The 21,644-nt window shown below is 39.2% G+C and overlaps 1 protein-coding gene across 12 annotated transcripts in view; it reads left to right on the plus strand.

The window, feature by feature from the left end:
* Window positions 1–21,644, plus strand: part of LOC5579950 (TBC1 domain family member 4) — a 119,600-nt gene that overhangs the window by 62,526 nt on the left and 35,430 nt on the right. For all 12 annotated transcript variants that reach the window (XM_021854323.1, XM_021854324.1, XM_021854326.1 and 9 more), the window contains one exon: window positions 18,436–18,975. In XM_021854323.1, the coding sequence (XP_021710015.1) occupies window positions 18,436–18,975 (540 nt within the window). The remainder of the gene's footprint in view (window positions 1–18,435; window positions 18,976–21,644) is intronic.

Below are 21,644 nucleotides of genomic sequence, written 5' to 3' on the forward strand. Positions count from 1 at the left end.
GACGTCAAGTCTGGCACCTTCAGCATTTAGACTCGTTTGTGGGATTGAATCAGGAAAGTGAACTCTTAGCATTTCACTCAGTGTTTCACGAGGTTCCACAGTGAGTGAACCGTCAGTCCTTTGAAGACTTCCCAAACCATTGGAGTGATCCTTCGAAAGAGTTTTATGAAGTCGAGCAGCTACGGGAGTTTTCTCAATGCTTTCACACATGAGAACCCATGATTTCCGTTTTGCTCGTCTCATTTCTTTGTTATACTCTGTCAGAGCCTTTCGGTATAGACTCCAATCAGAAGTGCGTTTGGCTCGGTTGAATTCCTTCCGAGCAGTTTTCCTGAGTTTATCAAGGTTGAAGTTCCACCATGGAACATCTCTGTTCGAACTAACTGTTTTGATCGGACAGCTCTCTTGATAAGCATTTAGAATTTTGTTTTTAATAGAATCCGAAGCTGCTTCTAACTGTATAATTGTCTGAATATTCGGCTCTATTATATAGTCTTCAGAACGGAGAATAGCTGAGTAGGTTTCCCAATCAGTTTTCTTGGGATCTTTAAACGACTTTTGAATCATTAGACCCCCTTCCCACTCGAAGACTATATGTTTATGGTCTGACATAGATATTTCATTAGAAACATGCCAGTTTTTTATTTTATCCGAGATGGATTGACTGCATAAAGTCAGATCAAGGACTTCTTGTCGTAAGATGTTTTCAAATGTAGGCTTATCACCGACATTGCATATGTCAATATTTTTGGAGGAAAGAAACTGCAAAAGATGCTCACCTCTGATATTTGTGTTTGTGCTTCCCCATACAAGGTGATGAGCATTGGCGTCACAACCGATGACGAAGGGGATGTTGTGTTTTTGACTGTAAGAGACAAGAGCAGCCATCTCTGGAGGAGGAATGTCTTCTGCGTCGCCAGGGAAATACGCCGAAACCATAATGATCTCAGTACTGCCCCTAGCAGTAGAAACCTCCATCCTGACCGCTACGATGTCCCTTTTGATGAATTCTGTAATTGGAAAACATTTAGTATCATTGCGTATTAGAATAGCTGCTCTGGGAGAGAGCTGGCTGTCATCATATACCAACCTACACGAGTTTAGTTGAATACCTTGTATTCGAGTTTTGTTGACCCATGGCTCTTGAATCAGTGCCACGGAAAGGTGTTCTTTTGTGAATCTCCTGCAAAGCACATCTGTTGCGCACTGAGCATGATGGAGATTCACTTGGAGGATTTTAATCATTGCTGAGGCGTTCCGCATTTTCCGGACGTTTGCCGTCCTTCTTTGGATGTTGCGGATCATCAACTTTTGATTTTGGGGGATGTCTTAGATTTTGGTTTTTGTCCTTTCCCTTACCTAGGCCTGCTGGCTTATCCCCTGTGGTCAATTTTACACTTTTGACATTTCCACTGCCCTTATTGGGAGCCATTGAGGTGACACCGCTTGGGCCAGGAAGTGAGGTCAAATATGCATCTTTTCCATCAGAGGAAGACAAGCTAGCCTGTATGGTGGGAGTTGGTTGTGGGATGCTTCTAGAGGCCTCCTCAGATTTCTCTTGGGTCGGCTGTCCAGTTGGATTGTCATTGGAGTTTGGGGTTGTGCTCTTTACTTTCCTCAACTGTATTTCTCCAAAGCGGAAGTTGAGGATGAACTTGGATTGAATGAGTTTTTCCATGGACGGTCCATCTACATTAAAGACCCACACCACATGCTTGTTGTTAGGAGTGAGCCGTTGCATGACACGCCAGTTGTTGGTTATCAGATCGTTCTGACTCTCGATGAGAGCTTTGATACGATCATCGGTGTATTGTGCGCTTTGAGGGAAGAAGGCTCGAATCAGTTCTGGACGTTGAATCTTATCCTCATCCATTGCAACCACCTCAACGCCTTCCAGGGGATTTAATGCAGGTGTTATCTCCTTTACCCATTCCGCAGTCTCCTGATCCTTACAAATAAGAACCATATGGCCAGACTTGTAGATAAGGTTAGAGAACTTGGGCTTCATTGTCGCGTTCCGTTGTTGTTCAACCCGAAGCAGCAGTGCCTCCTGGAGAACGTCCAGCTGAGTCGTTGAAAGTTGGGTCGTGGGGAAGTCTTTTGGGATTATTCCGACTCTCCTGCGACTGGTAATTTCACCGTAGCTTAGACTAGTCTGTTTTTTATCTTCTGGTGGGGGTTTGTTGATCGTCGAGGCTGTTGAGCTGTTGGTTTCCTGTTGCCCAACGCGCTTTCTCGGATTCAGGTGTTGTTTCATCCGTTTCTGCTTATGTTCTTCTTCAGCATTTGTAGACTTGTCAAGGTCCTGCCGAGTGCGTTTCGAAGGAGTTGACACCATAGTCTCACCCCCCGTGATTCTGGATAGGGCCTCAGGGCGGCTTAAGCCACTTTGTCGGAGTGCTTTTAGCTGCTTCCTTTGGCTCCGAGTGATCTTTTTGGTGCCAGTAGGTTTTTGTTTGTTCGCGTCATCTGTTGGATGTTGATCGGTCTTCCCATCAATAGGACCCGAGGTGACGTTCGATCCTGTGATTGATGGCTGCGATCCTGACAAGTTTATTGTGACTGTAATTCCATCCTCTTCGTCGTCCATTGGTTCAACCGAAGGATGGAGTCCTGGGTCGTTCGGGAGTGTCAGAGGGAGGTCGGTTTCCATGTTTTCATGCGAACTACTGAGAAGCTCATCTTCGGTCAGTCCAAGCTTACCAAAAGCATTCTCTGTTTCCGTTTCGTCCGACTGGGAGAGGCAGTCGTCACCTTTTTCGAACTGAGGGAGGCAGTCGACACCTTTTATTTTGGTTTGATTATTTGCACTCATTTTTTGGTCCCACGAGTCGCTGGGGAAAGACGGTCCGCTGCATCATTGCCCCGCCCTAATGCAGTAAGAGCTACATACTGGAGAGTTCGCCCTGGTGCTCTCCAGGCTCCGTTAGCGATTGAGCATATTTTAAACCCCCTCAACCATTCATCCATCAGCACGGGTCGCATCACACCTTGGGATTGGGGTTACCTGATTAGTAGATTTTTACTACAGGATCAGGCAATCCGTAGTGTTATTCTTAGCCAGTTGAGACAACCACTACCGACACTACACGGCTATCTAGGCTGCTTGGAAAAGAAGATAACATTGAATATTAACTTCTATGAACGACCAAGCAGCCATCAAGTCATTGGCTCATTGGCATAGTAAGCTCTCAGTTAATAACTGTGGAAGTGCTCATAAGAACACTAAGCTGAGAAGCAGGCTCTGTCCCAGTTGGGACGTAACGCCAGAAAGAAGAAGAAGGCAGGAGATCTTGAACTCCATTAGGGGAATCAAGGTTTCCTACCAAATCGCAAAGAAAGGAGACTGTCGCATTTTGCAGGAAACTCTTAAAGGTCGCGAACTTCTTCTGAAATATGTTGAAGAGAAGAAGCACATTTTTTTTACTTATGACGACATAACTGAACGTTTGTTCAAAGTCGTCTTGAAAGGTCTCTCATTCACAAACTAATTTCAATCCGTCGGGTAGCCGTTCGAATCTTTTAATTTCGAATGGATCTAGCCACGGAAAATTCTTTGCCGATATCGTAGCAGGTAATTTAAACTCCTCCCCTATTCGTACTATTCTACTTGTTTCAAATCAAATGGAAAAAAACCCTATCGCCACATGTAACTCCTACTCCGCTTCTTCGTCTACCGAAAATTCTAATGGGAAATCATTAGATAATATACGCACTTCAAGTGACATGTCTGGCTCTGATTTTAATTTTCTAACTGAACAATTGAATCTAATGATTGATGCAATGTTCAAAGCCACCACTATGACTGAAGCAGTCCAAGTTGGTGTAAAATTTACAAATCAAATTGTTATTGGATTACGTTTTTCTAATGGATCCAAATAATAATTTAAATATTTTAAATTGGAATGCTCGTTCTCTGAATGGTAAAGAGGCGAGCTGTTTAATTTTCTTACGGTTAATAACGTGCATATAGCAGTTATTACCGAAACGTATTTAAAACCTGGATCTAAACTTAAAAGAGATCCTAACTTTTTTGTTTATCGTAATGATCGACTTGATGGGGCATGTGGGGGAGTTGCAATCATCATTCATAGGCGTATAAAACATCAACTGTTTTCATCATTTGAAACTAAAGTTTTTGAAACTTTAGGCATTTCTGTTGAAACATAGCTTAGTAAATATACTTTCATAGCTGCCTATGTGTCTTTTCAATGCTCTGGACAGCAAGGTAATTTGCTCCGAACTGACTTGCGAAAATTGACTCGCAATAAGTCAAAAATTTTTGTCATCTGTGACTTTAATGCCAAACATCGGTCATGGAATAATTCTCAAAGTAATTCCAACGGCAGAATTTTATTTGATGAGTGCTCTTCATGATATTTCTCAATTCAATACTCTGATAGCCCTACTTGTTTTCCTCTTCTAGAAATCCATCTACGATTGATTTAGTCTTAACCGACTCTAGTCATCTTTGTAGCCAACTGATTACTCATGCTGATTTTGATTCTCAATCATGTCCCTGTTACATTTAAAATATCCCATGAAGCGATTCTCAATCTTATCAGCTCCACTTTCAATTATTTTCGAGCCGACTGGAATATATATGAAACGTATATTGACTCTAATCTTGATGTTAACATTTCATTACAAACTAAGCTTGATATTGACAATGCTCTTGAAACTTTAACAAATTCCATTGTTGAAGCCAGGAGCATTGCAATTCCAAAATGTGAAATCCATGATGATCTTAAACTATTGATCCGTCTTAAAAACGTGAGGAGAAGGCAATTTCAATGCACTCGCGATCCTGCAATGAAAATTATATGGCAGGATTTGCAGAAAGAAATCAAGAAACGTTTTGCACAATTAAGAAACAAAAAATTTGAAAATAAGATTTCTCAATTGGACCCTGGCTCTAAGACCTTATGGAAATTATCTAAAATTTTGAAAAAAAAAGACCTTAGAAGCCAATACCGACATTGAAAGAGGAAAACAAATCATTACTAACTAATTGCGAAAAAGCTCAAAAACTTGCTATGCAGTTTGAAAGTGCGCACAATTTTAATTTAGGACTTACTAGTTCAATTGAAAATCAAGTTACTCAGAACTTCGAAAATATTCTAAATCAAGAGAACGTTTCCGAAAATGCCTGGGAGACTGATTTGGAAGAAGTGAAAATTATAATTAAAAAATTCAAAAATATGAAAGCTCCTGGCGATGATGGATTTTTCCACATCCTTATCAAGAAACTTCCAGAAAGTAGCTTATCATTTTTAGTTGATATATTTAACAAATGTTATCAATTAGCATATTTTCCTGACAAATGGAAAAATGCTAAGGTTGTTCCAATTTTAAAACCAGACAAAAATCCTGCAGAAGCTTCTAGCTATCGTCCAATCAGTTTGCTTTCCTCCAAACTTTTTGAAAAGGTCATTTTGAACAGAATGATGGTCCACATCAACGAAAATTCAATTTTTGCCATGGAAATTTGACCATTCATCAACTTTTACGTGTAACAAATTTAATCCGTCCCAACAAATCTGAAGGCTATTCTACTGGTCTTGCTCTTCTAGACATAGAAAAAACATTCGACAGTGTTTGGCATGAAGGTTTGATCGTAAAATTAAAAAACTTTAATTTTCCAACATACATTGTGAGAATAATTCAAAGTTATCTGTCAAATCGTACACTTCAGGTTAATTATCAGAACTCCAGATCTGAAAGACTTCCTGTAAAATCTGGTGTTCCCCAAGCTTTTTATTTAAAACCTTCAAGTAGACATGCTGTCACGATGAGAGGGGTTCCAATAAATTGCTCAGATGAAATTACGTATCTAGGGATCATGCTAGATAAGAATTTAACTTTCAAAAATCACATTGAGGGCATTCAAGCCAAATGTAACAAATATGTAAAATGCATCTATCCCCTTATTAATAGAAAATCAAAACTTTGTCTTAAGAACAACCTTTTGATATTCAAACAAAATTTCCAGGCAGTTGTATGCTGTATCAATATGGACTAGCTGTTGTCATACCAGGAAATAATCTCTGCAGAGAATTCAAAATAAAATTTTGAAAATGATTCTGAGGCTTTCTCCCTGGTATAGTACCAATGAGTTACATAGAATATCCAATGTTGAAACATTGGAACAAATGCCAAATAAAATAATTAATAATTTCAGGCAAAAATCGTTGCAATCTTCTATTGCCACGATTAATGCGTTATATGTTTAGGTTAAGTTAGGTTAAGTCAATTGAAATCGTTATTTTTTTTTCTCTTATAAGCCGGTGAAATCAACTCATCTGTAAAAAATCTGAACTGCTACGGTAAATGAAATGTATATGTTGTTAACAAAATGTTAATGAAATCTTAAATGTGTTTTACAAAATTAGGATGATAGAGTTGTCTAATAACACAGAACATCTAGATATAAGAAATGAAGGTAATGTTTGGAATGATACTAATAAAGAAATGAAAAAAAAAACGTTGCGTAGTAACCTAAAAATATACTGTAACTCTGTAAGATATAGTATTATATTGATTTAAGTGTTAACATGTACTACTTTTCATTGAGGAAATAAATAAATAGTGGAAGTTGTAGTACTGTTTGAAGAGTTCATCATTTAAAAATTATTCAGAACAACTATTTTGCTCCAAAGTTTTGTTACTTTGCATCTATGTTGGTGCATCAGTGTCAACTGAGGAGGATCCCATATGTTTTTAAAGGTTTAAATTAAATTAAAAAATTATATATAAAAATAATGAAGAATAGCTTCAAGCATGACATTGCGAAATACAACAAAATTCAGGTTTTAGACACTGAAATAGGACGTTACCCTACAGTAGATACTTGATACTTGATGGGCTACAATTCGCTAAGATGAATCTGCGCCGAATGGATGAGTCTTCTCCACTGGGCTCGGTCCTGGGCCAATCGCTTCCAGTCGCCCTGGACGTTAAGTGCCCTTAAGTCCTCCTCAACCGCAAAAAGCCATCGTGTGCGCGGCCTGCCACGAAGTCGGCGGCCTCGTCCGGGTTCTCTGTTGAATATTATCTTTGCTTGTCGTTCTTCCAGCATACGGGCAACGTGACCAGCCCAACGCAGCCTGCCGTGTTTTATGCGCTTGACAATATCCACCTCTTTATACACTTGGTACAACTCGTGATTCATGCGACGCCGCCAGATGCCGTTTTCTAGTTTACCGCCGAGTATTGTTCGCAGCACTTTACGTTCAAACACCCCGAAAGCTCTCCGGTCGACTTCCTTCAATGTCCATGATTCATGGCCATATAGGACAACCGGAAGGATCAGTGTCTTGTATAACGCGAGTTTTGTTTTCGTTTGCAGGCTACGGGACTTCAGCTGGTTACGGAGCCCGTAGAAAGCCCGACTCGCAGCTGCAATACGTCTTTTCACCTCGCGGGTAACATCATTATCGCATGTCACTAGTGTTCCAAGATACACAAATTCTTCCACCACTTCAAACTTTTCACCACCTAGCACCATTTCGCTACCACTAACTCGTCCGGACCCACGTTGACCACCAGCTATTATGTACTTCGTTTTTGTGGTGTTGATCGTGAGCCCAATCCTCGCTGTCTCCCTCTTGAAAGGCACGAACGCCTCTTCCACTGCCCGACGGTCAATCCCGATGATGTCGATATCGTCCGCAAAGCCAAGGAGCATATGAGAACGTGTGACAATGGTACCGCTTCTCTGCACACCGGCTGATAGCACCTTCGAGCGCTATGTTAAACAGCAAGTTAGAAAGAGCGTCACCCTGTTTCAATCCATCTAAGGTTACGAACGATGACGAAATCTCGTCCACCACCCGCACACTCGATTTCGATCCATCAAGCGTTGCACGAATCAGTCTAATCAGCTTCGCCGGAAAGCCATGTTCGGGCATAATTTGCCACAACTCGTTTCTCTTCACTGAATCGTACGCCGCTTTGAAATCTACAAACAGATGATGAGTCTGCAAGTTGTACTCCCGGAATTTATCTAGGATTTGACGCAGGGTAAACATTTGATCCGTCGTTGATCGGCCCTCTCGAAAACCAGCGTGGTATTCGCCGACAAAGGACTCCTCATACGATCTCAATCTGTTGAACAGAATTCCAGACATGATTTTGTACGCCGAATTAAGGAGTGTTATCCCTCGGTAATTGGCGCACTCCAGTCGATGCCCTTTCTTGTACAGAGGGGAAATGAGACCTTCCAACCAACTAGTAGGCATTTGTTCATGCAGCTGCTCACTTCCGTGTTTGAGAAGTTCGGCCGGCAGCTCGTCCTTCCCAGCAGCCTTGTTGTTCTTCAGCCCATTGATAGCTTTTTTTACCTCATCTAGCGTTGGAGGTTCCACAACCTGTACATCGTCATCGATTTGAATTCTGCTACCAGATCCACTTCCATTATCTCCGTTTAACAATGACTCGAAGTACTCTTTCCACCTGGTGGCCACCATTGTTTTATCCGTCAGCAAGTTTCCTACAGTAGACCGGACGTAAAAATCACATTTTTCATTTGTTATCAGCATATAATGGTTGTTTTTTCTTAGTTAGTGTTCTAAAAGCCCTTTCACAGTTCTTGTTATAATTACATTCGTGTGGCGGAGCTAAAAAAGTTTTGATAGTTCGCTGTTTTATTTATTTGGATTACCGTAAAACGGGGTATCTTTGATAAAACGCCTAGAGATATGCAATGCTCTACAAATGTTCGTCATTCATTCAACTTTGTTCGATTCATACTCCATTATCAAAGTTACCCCAAACCAGAGAACCTACTTTCGATTATATGAAAAATTATATCTCCATTTAAAATAAATCTTTTGGCAATTTGTCGCTTGCAATTGATAGCTAGGATGCCAGAACTTGTTTTAAAAATATAAATTATAATTCTTTGAAACAGCATGCATATAGGGAGTCGATGCCGGTTATGGACCCTGTGCGTATTATGGACCCCCTAAAGAAAAACATAAAATTAACACTCAAAGCAACCTTATTCTTATGGAAAACTACCGGGGGAACTTCAATTGCATTGTTAGTCAGCAGTTTCAGGCAAAATGTTTGGGTTGAGACGCATAAATACAGATATTTGAACAGTTTTGTAAATGAAACCACACAAGAGGGTCCATAATACGCATTTCCAGGTGGGTCCATAATAGGCACGTCGGCAGCGACTCGGATTACATGGGAATCAAATGGAGGGTCCATAATACGCAACGTCAAATTTGTAAACAATCCTATTTTGGACCCCGGGACGGTCCATAATAGGCATTCGGACAACAGTTTTCCAAATGTATATTTCTCTGGGAAAATCGTATGATTTTGTATGTTGCATGGGTGTACTGTGAAGTAAAGACATTGAACTTGTTATTAGACTCCACAAAACGTATATCCGCCTGATATATAATTGCGGAAAGGCGTCGAGAATGAATTTCAGTTACTACGGGGTCCATTACTAGCATTGGAACCCTATATTCAAGTTTTCTTCGAAAAAACTCTCAAAGTTACTCCGTTTTACGGTACTAGACTTAAAGTCCACATAAGCTTAGCTAGTTAACTTACAAAATTAAATACAAAACGCAGTCAAACATCATTTCACAATACATCTCATTACAAAACATGTAAAAAAATAAAATAAACTGCACTTTGCGAAAGAGGACCACGTGATTATTGAGCTGAAATCGAATTCAGGTTAACTTCTGCGTTCATGAGTCCTCTCATGGCGTAGTGGTTAACGCGCCCCAACTAGAGATCGGGGAGTCGTGAGTTCGATTCTCACTGAGAAGACGTGTAACTTTTTCGCAAATCTTCACATCAATTTGTCCATCTAATCCAATTGCAAATTATATGTAATGTTTAGCTTTTCGGTAGTTGTTAAACTTCCACTCGGCTGGTTGGCCGTAAACCACGATTCATAATTAAAACAAGTATTTATCGAGCAACGGACTCATGTTCCGTAACCGGTCGTTTGAGAACGTCGCGACCCATTGGAAGCCCACACAATAGAAACCTCAGCCAGCGCAGTTGCTGGCTAGTGTAGTGTGCTATTCCTATATCTAAAAAACAATGCGCTCTCGGGCTAGGCATTGGATATATATAGAAAGCGTTGTGTTTGGATGGGCATCTAATTCTTCCGAAAGAGGTGCACTTTGCGAAAGAGGACCACGTGATTATTGAGCTGAAATCGAATTCAGGTTAACTTCTGCGTTCATGAGTCCTCTCATGGCGTAGTGGTTAACGCGCCCCAACTAGAGATCGGGGAGTCGTGAGTTCGATTCTCACTGAGAAGACGTGTAACTTTTTCGCAAATCTTCACATCAATTTGTCCATCTAATCCAATTGCAAATTATATGTAATGTTTAGCTTTTCGGTAGTTGTTAAACTTCCACTCGGCTGGTTGGCCGTAAACCACGATTCATAATTAAAACAAGTATTTATCGAGCAACGGACTCATGTTCCGTAACCGGTCGTTTGAGAACGTCGCGACCCATTGGAAGCCCACACAATAGAAACCTCAGCCAGCGCAGTTGCTGGCTAGTGTAGTGTGCTATTCCTATATCTAAAAAACAATGCGCTCTCGGGCTAGGCATTGGATATATATAGAAAGCGTTGTGTTTGGATGGGCATCTAATTCTTCCGAAAGAGGTGCACTTTGCGAAAGAGGACCACGTGATTATTGAGCTGAAATCGAATTCAGGTTAACTTCTGCGTTCATGAGTCCTCTCATGGCGTAGTGGTTAACGCGCCCCAACTAGAGATCGGGGAGTCGTGAGTTCGATTCTCACTGAGAAGACGTGTAACTTTTTCGCAAATCTTCACATCAATTTGTCCATCTAATCCAATTGCAAATTATATGTAATGTTTAGCTTTTCGGTAGTTGTTAAACTTCCACTCGGCTGGTTGGCCGTAAACCACGATTCATAATTAAAACAAGTATTTATCGAGCAACGGACTCATGTTCCGTAACCGGTCGTTTGAGAACGTCGCGACCCATTGGAAGCCCACACAATAGAAACCTCAGCCAGCGCAGTTGCTGGCTAGTGTAGTGTGCTATTCCTATATCTAAAAAACAATGCGCTCTCGGGCTAGGCATTGGATATATATAGAAAGCGTTGTGTTTGGATGGGCATCTAATTCTTCCGAAAGAGGTGCACTTTGCGAAAGAGGACCACGTGATTATTGAGCTGAAATCGAATTCAGGTTAACTTCTGCGTTCATGAGTCCTCTCATGGCGTAGTGGTTAACGCGCCCCAACTAGAGATCGGGGAGTCGTGAGTTCGATTCTCACTGAGAAGACGTGTAACTTTTTCGCAAATCTTCACATCAATTTGTCCATCTAATCCAATTGCAAATTATATGTAATGTTTAGCTTTTCGGTAGTTGTTAAACTTCCACTCGGCTGGTTGGCCGTAAACCACGATTCATAATTAAAACAAGTATTTATCGAGCAACGGACTCATGTTCCGTAACCGGTCGTTTGAGAACGTCGCGACCCATTGGAAGCCCACACAATAGAAACCTCAGCCAGCGCAGTTGCTGGCTAGTGTAGTGTGCTATTCCTATATCTAAAAAACAATGCGCTCTCGGGCTAGGCATTGGATATATATAGAAAGCGTTGTGTTTGGATGGGCATCTAATTCTTCCGAAAGAGGTGCACTTTGCGAAAGAGGACCACGTGATTATTGAGCTGAAATCGAATTCAGGTTAACTTCTGCGTTCATGAGTCCTCTCATGGCGTAGTGGTTAACGCGCCCCAACTAGAGATCGGGGAGTCGTGAGTTCGATTCTCACTGAGAAGACGTGTAACTTTTTCGCAAATCTTCACATCAATTTGTCCATCTAATCCAATTGCAAATTATATGTAATGTTTAGCTTTTCGGTAGTTGTTAAACTTCCACTCGGCTGGTTGGCCGTAAACCACGATTCATAATTAAAACAAGTATTTATCGAGCAACGGACTCATGTTCCGTAACCGGTCGTTTGAGAACGTCGCGACCCATTGGAAGCCCACACAATAGAAACCTCAGCCAGCGCAGTTGCTGGCTAGTGTAGTGTGCTATTCCTATATCTAAAAAACAATACGCTCTCGGGCTAGGCATTGGATATATATAGAAAGCGTTGTGTTTGGATGGGCATCTAATTCTTCCGAAAGAGGTGCACTTTGCGAAAGAGGACCACGTGATTATTGAGCTGTAATCGAATTCAGGTTAACTTCTGCGTTCATGAGTCCTCTCATGGCGTAGTGGTTAACGCGCCCCAACTAGAGATCGGGGAGTCGTGAGTTCGATTCTCACTGAGAAGACGTGTAACTTTTTCGCAAATCTTCACATCAATTTGTCCATCTAATCCAATTGCAAATTATATGTAATGTTTAGCTTTTCGGTAGTTGTTAAAATAAACTGTTACAAGGAGTAAAATTAGACTTGGTCGGTTGATTTTTCAGTAAATTGGTTGATAGTCTCATCACAATCGAATGGATCTTCCACTTTCTGTTTAAACGTTGTTCAAGCAGGGTTGTATTCCGCAGCGTTGTAACTGGATTGAATTATTTTTCTACACTAAAAATAGTTTTTTCATATTTTAGTTTCATTCATTTTAGTTTTTTCATATTTTGCTCACGGTTTCGCGCGTGTTTTCGTCGCCGGAGATTTTTTTCTTCCTGTTTCGGAGTGTCTTGCTGGGTAGTGCTTCGTGAAGCCCAAGCAGGACAGTTTGATTTTGCGTCGTCAGATAGGTTTTGCTCACGGTTTCGCGCGTGGTTTTGTCGCCGAAGAATTTTTTTCTGTTTTGGAGCGTCTTGCTGGGTAGGTATTTGGGAAGGCACAAGCAAGACGGTTTGTTTTCGGGACGCCAAGAAGTTTTGTGTTCAGTCGAGGATGGATTACCAACTGGTGAGTTCGTTTCATGCTTGTGATAACACATTTTTCTTGAAAGCGTAACTTTTAAGTAATATTAAACCAAACTTTGTATGGTTCGTCACTATAAGTGTCGGCATTATGATTTTTTCTTCTACAATTTCAATATACATATATTTGTCTCTTTTTGTCATTTTTAAAAATTATCTTTTGAATTGTTCGACATTGTGAATGTTGACGTATTTTTTAAAACTTCTACCATATCGAGACAAAATGCACAGTAATACTCATATGTAATTTTCAAACAAACTATGTATAGTTCGTCACTACAAGGACTGTGGGCTTCGTAGCCGTGCGGTTAGCGGCGTCAGTCGTTTAGGCGTATCGTGCTACGGAGTGTGGGTTCGATTCCCGCCCCAGTCGGAGAAAACTTTTCGTCAAACGAAAAATTCTTCACTGGTCCACTGGTCGTTTCGTGTGTCCGTTGTCTAATGTTAGTTATGTTCAGTCCGTGCAGCCTATGGCTGAAGACGGTGTGAATTGTCTTTAAGTGTCGGCATTATTCCTGTTCCATATAATTTAAAATATATACATGTAATTTTCAGTTTTCGTCATTAATAAAAACATCTTTTGAATTGTTCGACATTATAGATGTTGACGTATTTTTTAAAGCTTCTACCTAAAACTTCTCGAGACAAAAATACAAAACTAGCTTTAAATATAAGTTGTATATTTCCTCCTTGTCCATGGATCGCATCATCGACCAGAGGTGACTCCCAGATCTTTTCCTCCCTCACTAATAAACATCCTTCCCGTGGTGATTGTGGAGATGCAGATGCCCATCCCAACTGACTGTAAGGACTTGGCCGGCGCCGTTATTGGTCAATAATATTAGATTAGATACAAAACAATTGAACTGTTCAAAATCTCGGGATTCAGCAAATTTATAAAGAATCCATGGAATACACTTTTACAATTGTAGATTAGCGTTTTTGTATTTTTGCGATTGTGTTACACTAACGCTACTAAAATTGTTTCATATTACACAATTTATCAATTGCTCAACGAAATCACTTGTTGTTATCTATTGAACTGATCTCGTAGATTTATTTCGTACAAAATTCTGATTTGATGGAAACCAGTGATGGTAGTTTACACGTCCTGTGGTCAGGTGCTGGGTCATTATGCCGAGGTATGTTAGGCGATCATTTAATGCCATTAATGTTTTAGAATAAGTTTCAATGTTATAATAAGAGAAGTGCCAACAGCGCAACAAAAATTATATTTTGCGTGTCTCGGAGATCAAATTATGTGTCTCCAGAAGATTCGGGGTGGCTGAATCTGATGCCTTTCTCAGAAATGTTCCAGCACGTCACAATTTTAGCTACAAGTCGCCAAAGTTGTATAAAACATTGGTTTCATTGATATTCACACAAAATTTAAACTATGATTAATCAAACTTTTTTGGGATCTAATCCACCAAGCATGCAAAATGGGACTTAAACTTTTAATTTGAATATAATTTGGTTGAAATTTCAAGACAAAATTTACATTAAATCGATTTTTTTTAATATGCTTGCAGTCTCCATACAAAATTATTCGTTTCTCTTATATGGAAAAATGCATTACTTTTCTGAACCACCAAAAGTAACTTTTGACCATCTTAAATATTACGAATTTTGCTGAGTATTGTTATACAAATGAAGTCTGAATTTTGTGGTAAATAAAGTAAATAAATTACCATACAAGCTGGTAAACTTGCATGCAAGTTGGCTGAAATAGTTAAATTTGCATTTTCAACAGTCAATTTCTTAAAAAACTAGACGTGCTATGATATTTTTAAAAACGGCGATGGATTCGACAACCTTTAGTTTAGTAAATAGCGGTATTTTGGTGCTTGAGACAAAACGTGTTCCGCAGTGTAATCAAAATAATGATACGTTACCCAAAACACCAAGCTATGAAACGAGAAGCTTATCGAAGCATCAAGGTTGAAATATAGGACAACAGCTAAAATATGCTGATAAAACCATAAAATGTGTGATTTTAACGTATCAGTTGATAGGTTTCGAACCCTTCAATAATTGAAATGTATGATAATTATGATTCATTTGAAATTTACCTGCAAAAGTCCTTGCACCAATAAAAAAAAACACTGTTCCATTAGTGGAGATATATTAAGAATGATTCCACTCCACTATGAGCACCAATATAGGTACAAAGATGCAAAATATTTAAGCAAAATAATTGTTTTGAATAGCTTCAAGATGAAGGATTTCATGAATATTATTCAGTTGTTTCTATTGTTATCGCATCGTACATCATAGAAAAATATCACATAGACATTTTTTTTATTTCCAAAAACATGTAGAGTAAGCTAATATATTTAAATTCCTACATTCTCTAGACACTCAAAGAAATAAGCAATTCATTTGTTTTTACTAATTTAACTATGTTTCTGTTGTTAATTTACATATGCTGATTCCCCCCATTCAACCTTTCAGTACAATTCTGACAAAAGACTTTGTACGAATTGATATTTTTGATCGTAGTCGGAAGTTGATTCCAGTATACGACGCTGCGTACGAAGAAAATACCCGAATAAAGCGATGTATTATGTTGAGCAATCAAATCAATTTCTAATTATTAGTGCAAAACATGTTGAAACACACTACCTCCACTATTGAAGTTACGTCCACTAATGGCGCGTGTACCCTAAGTGTATACAATTTTCATTTAATAACATTAGTGGATTACCTAAGCAATAGAGCGCTGCATATGACGAGCATAACCTAACTTATTTGACAGCTGCTGGTCCTGTTGTTTACGTTTCGGACTCGTTTTTTCCATCATTTTTTCATCTTCGCATTTCTATCACCAGCATGCTGATAGTGACGATTTTCCACGGTAGGCAGATAGAATAATACGAACCGTGGGTATCTGCAGTGGATTTGACCTCTCCTCGCAGCAAACTTCCACGAAATTAAGAATGATTCGAAAAAAGTACTAAGTCCAAACTGTAAACAACAGGACCAGTACCTGTCAAAATTGATGCGTGACGTCACAGTGCAGTGGAGTATAAAAATCAGCCACTATTGGTACACTTGTTCCAGTATTTGCGCTAGTGCTCCAGTAGTAGACGTTCGGAAATGACATAAGGAATTTTAAACTAAATAGTTGATTTTTACATAGGTTTAACACTTTTCCCTCGTAGCAGCAACTTAGATCTTTCGATTGAAGCATGAAAATTATCTCTGACATTTCTTTATATTTATTTAAAACTGCTACTGGAACACGATGGCAACTACTACTGGTTCAAGGGAGCATTTTTTTTTGCAAAAACTTAATTTTTTACATGACTTTTTGATAAAATTGGCTATTTTACTAAACTAGAGGCGATTTATCCACCAAAAAGAGCGCATGTCGTTTTATCAAAAAAATACATTTTATTCTGTAGTCCAATCTACTGGTACATTACAACCATTGGTAACAGCACCCTACTTATAGGTAACGGTGTTTAATATAACCAAATAAATCACTCTACCTACTCCCGTCCTTTGTAGCGTCAACCGAAGAACGTTTTTAATTTTGTCAAATTTGTGTACCCAATACCACCAAATGCCGTCATTCTGATCTGGAGACACCTATCCAACCATCGTAAATAGCCTTCCTCAACGGCATTCTGTCACGTGTCTACTATTCAGCACACGATAATCTTGTTTTGAACACCAGCTGATCTGTACCTATCGCTACCCCCGCCATAGAGGGGCAGCGTTCAGATTTTCCTCTCCAACTCTTCAAACCCACCTTTTCCATAATGTCGTCAGTGTTGTGTAGTTAACAGCAGCGAGTTGCTTTTACTTGCCCTATCAAAGAAGAGACGATATAATTAGCGACTCCGTGTGGAGAACATCAATATGCAAACAGCTTAATCGCACCTATCTCTGAGCCTGAGTTGGGCTAACGTAGAAGTCTACAGTCTCTAGGGAAAGGAATCTAACCCCTTTTGATAAATGATAAAGTGTTCTAAGAAGAGCTTCTGACAAATATAAATATTTAAATTAATCTAATGCAGAACGGAGCTTAAACACATGGTCGATTGCATATAATCTATACTCTCTTAATCGATATTATGTGACACTTCATCACTTGATCATGTCTGTTAATAGCTAAAATATAAGATTTATATACACTTTCCGCTAAAAAGAAGGAATCGCTTAAGTGAGTGTTGCAACATTTGTTTTGAATTTTGCACATCATTGAAAAGTTTAGAATCACTACCCAAGTAACCATGCTGCTCAAGCAGTAATTTATGCATACAAACGGTGTGTATAAAGCTAGCATTACTATATACCTAAGAAAGTTCGGGGGTCCCTTTCTCACTTTAAATCAACATTAATTGTTGTTTTACAGTAACCAGTAACCAGGTACGATAACAACTTAAGCTTACCGGTGATTCTAAACTTTTTGGAGTATTTCAATATTCCAAACGAGGAGCACATGTCTTTATACCCGACCAGAACTGCATAACAAGATTATAACACATTCCTATCAGAACCAGTTAAAAATAACAGAAGTTGATAAAATTTTGTTATCAAAATGGCTTTGTTCTCAACTTGTTATATATTTAGTAACACATTTATAACAACATTTGTTATATTTTTGACATCACATTTATAAGTTTGTTGCATATAACACTCGATGCCATAAACAGTAACACAGTTTGCAATAATTTTGTTATTTTGTAACATCCTTGAAACATATTCTGTAATAGTTTTGATATAATTGTAACAGGGTTTGATATATGTTAGTTTAATTTGGTGCAAATTTTGTTAGAATTTTTGTTATTTTAACTACTAACGGTACATGTTTTATAACAACTGGTGATATAAAAAAATCATATCAGGGGAACACATTCTGTTATAATCTTGTTTCTTCCGTCTGGTCGGGTAGTAGCACTATTTCTAATTTCTGTTCCAATAGTAGCTTCACGGCGCAGGCAGAACACGAAAATTTTAGTTTCAAAAAACTTATATATTTCCAATAAAGATCAGATCAAAAGCTTTCGATTGATATAGAAAAATTCTCAATTCCCCTTTATGTAGCTTAATAAAAGTAGTTTCTCTTAGTGATGATACTATAGGTACAATAGTACTAGGTAGGAGCTTAGATTTACATCAAAACTTATTTCGATCATTTTTTGGACAAAACCAAGCTTGTGAATAAATTATACCTCGATTAATTATATTGCGCAATGATTTATAGCAAAACGACCTAAAAAGTCACTAGTGTGACTGTCTACAAAGGTAACACCTACCCTTCTTAACCAATATTTGTGACCAAATGCTCACTATGCACGGCCAACCCCTTCAACAATTTTAATCCTTGCTTTTGTCTCATCTTCTAAACAATTCTAGAGCCGCCTATGACTACGCGAGAACACTTATGTGCACCGCGGTCAAGTTCAAGTTCTAGACGGCCGCGATCTTTAACTTTGCCGTATTCTCACGTATTTTACGTGTTGTCCGTATCTCAACCTGTTTCGCTCTCTCTTTTCCTCTCGTCGTTTCAGATGGCGGAGCTAATGCAGCAAATGCGTGATCCTGCCTCAATCGGCGGCGGATCCGTTGGCAGTATACCGCAGAGCATCGTGTCATCCAGTGCAAACTCGAACGACATTCACCGGGCATTGCGTGGCCAGGGAATCCATTCAACGCCAGCATCGAACCTGAAACTGTCCGAACAAATGCGGAACGCGCAACACGACAGCAGTCCCACACTGAATCATCATCAGAACGGGACCGTTAGTGGCGCTGCTATCGGGCAACAGGCCGGATCACAAAGCCGTCTGTCCGCCTCGAAGAGCTACTCCGGAGGCCTGAACCACTCTGCCAGCGGTGGACACATGCAAAATAGTAGCAGCGTTTCGTCCAGCTTGTCCTCTCTGCCGGATATTTCAGCAAATAATTCGCAGTTTTTCGAAGTGCTTTACGTGGGCAAAATCAAAGTTTCTCATAAGCGGGTACCGTTCACCTTCATCGATGACGCGTTGCCCAAGTTTAAGGCGTACGACGCACAGAAGATCAAGCAGCAGCTGGAGGCGACGCGCAAGGTGAGTGATTTCCATTCCTAGATCAATTATGCATCTACATGGTTTCTAGCAGGTTTATCAACGCGATGGATGCGAACTAGCAAAATGTTGAAAATAAAAATCTCCAATATCGGTTGGGGATGTTTAGTTATAATTAATACTTTTAGGGGACAGGTATTCAATATCGGCAGATAGAGATACTTCAGTTTACCGTAGCGTAGCTGTAGTATAATTGGTAATGCGTCCGTGTACAGAATGGAAATTGTGGGTTCAAGTCCCGCCGGCTACATAATCTTTTAGCACAATGTTACCACAATTACACTTAATTTGGCAAACATATCTCTATCTGCCGATATTGAATACCTTTCCCCTAAAAGTAAAAATAGCTGACTGCAAAAGTCGAAAATAAAAAAGAGATGTTATAATTAATTAATTGTCTTCTTCTTCTTCTTCTTCTTCTTTCTGGCGTTACGTCCCAACTGGGACAAAGCCTGCTTCTCAGCTTAGTGTTCTTATGAGCACTTCCACAGTTATTAACTAAGAGCTTTCTATGCCAATTGACCATTTTTGCATGTGTATATCGTGTGGCAGGTACGAAGATACTCTATGCCCTGGGAAGTCGAGAAAATTTCCAACCCGAAAAGATCCTCGACCGGTGGGATTCGAACCCACGACCCTCAGCTTGGTCTTGCTGAATAGCTGCGCGTTTACCGCTACGGCTATCTGGGCCCCTTAATTAATTGTCACAGAACTCAAATTGTGGCTTTCCTGAATTTGCGAGAAAAGTTTACTTCCTTGTCTAAATATTAAGGGGGCAGGATCCGTCATCAATTTCGGAATTTTCAAAAGCAGTTTTTTTGTTCAAAATCAAGAAAATTTACTGGAAAATGTGTTCACTGTATTCAATTCTCCAAACGCAACACAGTGAACACATTTTCATCGAATAATATTCAGTTTTGAACAGAAAAACTGCTTTTGAAGTTTTGATGATGACGATGATTACGATGACGGTGCGTTGATCGTTAAAGAAAATAAGGAAAAGACTACTTATTTTTGCCGAATATCGAGAATTTCAATAACTTGCTCTGCTCTCAGTTAACATGATGTTCAAAATCTTTAGAATATTTCGTCGGATGACATTTGATCGAATAACGTTTGGCTGAAAGGAAATTTGACCGAGAGCTTATTTTGAAATGGTTTATTGAAAGATCATTTGATTAATCATTAATTAATTAATCATTAATCATCAAAGACATATGGCAGAAATGCAAGTTTTGCACAATGGAATGCACGGTTTGAACTTTCTAAAGTTTTGTTCAAAAGTTTATTTTAGGTGAACTGACACAAACTTCTCATTTGGCAAAGAAGGTGCTTCTGAAGTTATGCAAAAATTTAGGATTTCGATGGTTATTTAAATGAAATTTTGAAAAGTAGTTTTTGCACATTGACAGATTTATTTCACTTGAATAATTGATCCACAAGTTATTTCATATACTCAACGATGAAAACATAATGATTTGCTGAATTTATCATTTTTTAAAAAGTCATCGTAATTCGTAAGGAACTGCTGACCTACATCTGATGGAAGCATTCGGAGAGTGTGCTCGGGTCTTGACGCTAACTGACGTGGGTACGATTTTGGAATGCTGAAATCATACTTAAAACGGCAAGCATAAATGCAGAAGTAAATATTAAGTATCGGTAACATGATACGTTTCTCTACTTATGATCAATTGGCTTAACATCATTCATTCCTTAAATAACTACACTCCCGTGCAAAAGTTTGGGTTCACCCCCTTAAAAACATACAAAAGTTTTTTGTCCATATTTCTGTGATTACAGGTCCAATCAGTGCCGGATAAAGGGGCCCCTTCATACAAAATTCAGCACGTTTTGGCATTCCACAAACTATCGAATTGAATTTGAGCTTTGAACGAGATGGTCGGTTCAAAATTCAAAGTAGTGTAAGTGACATTTTCGGTTGTAAGCTAGGGTATATGTTCCCTTAGTTGTGGGTATTCCTATAGTTGCGGTAGTGCCGTTTTTACTGATTTTATTGCATCAGCTACAGAATCGACACTGCCAATCGACTTATTGGCTTGTTGATACACGGAATAGTTGAAAAGAGCGTTTAAAGTGCTATGAAACTGATGAAATATCACTAAATTTGCTAAAACTGTTCTTGCTTGTACCAATAGTTGCGGTAAAGTGTTCCTATAGTGGAGGATCCCATAAGAAAACAATGGAAACCGCAACTAAAGGAACACAAATTAAAAATATACCGCAACTAAAGGAACAGTGTACCAATAGTGAAAGTATTACTTTTCACTGACATGCCGTGGATTACTACAATGAAATCATTTTTCTCATTAAGTCAATGGTCGTTACTAAAGAGTCTAAATTATAAAGAGACGAAATCTGATCATATTCAAAATAAATCAGCTGGCAACTATGCCAAATCTATTACGCAGCACTGCCAATGTTGAATCTCAAGCTAAAAGTGAGTCACAGGTTTTATGTATTGAATTTTCACAGGTTTGGGGAACGAATGAAAAATTGACTGAATGTGTGGAAAACCAATGTAATGAGTAGAGCATTCCTTATGCAGAGCATGAAAATTGCAACCGACACTCATGTATTCAGAAAAAATGCTACTTCAGAAGAAGCAAAATTTTCGTGGGCGGTAACAT

Source organism: Aedes aegypti, chromosome 3 (genome assembly GCF_002204515.2).
Source record: "Aedes aegypti strain LVP_AGWG chromosome 3, AaegL5.0 Primary Assembly, whole genome shotgun sequence".
In the NCBI taxonomy this organism is placed as follows: Eukaryota; Metazoa; Arthropoda; class Insecta; order Diptera; family Culicidae; genus Aedes; species Aedes aegypti.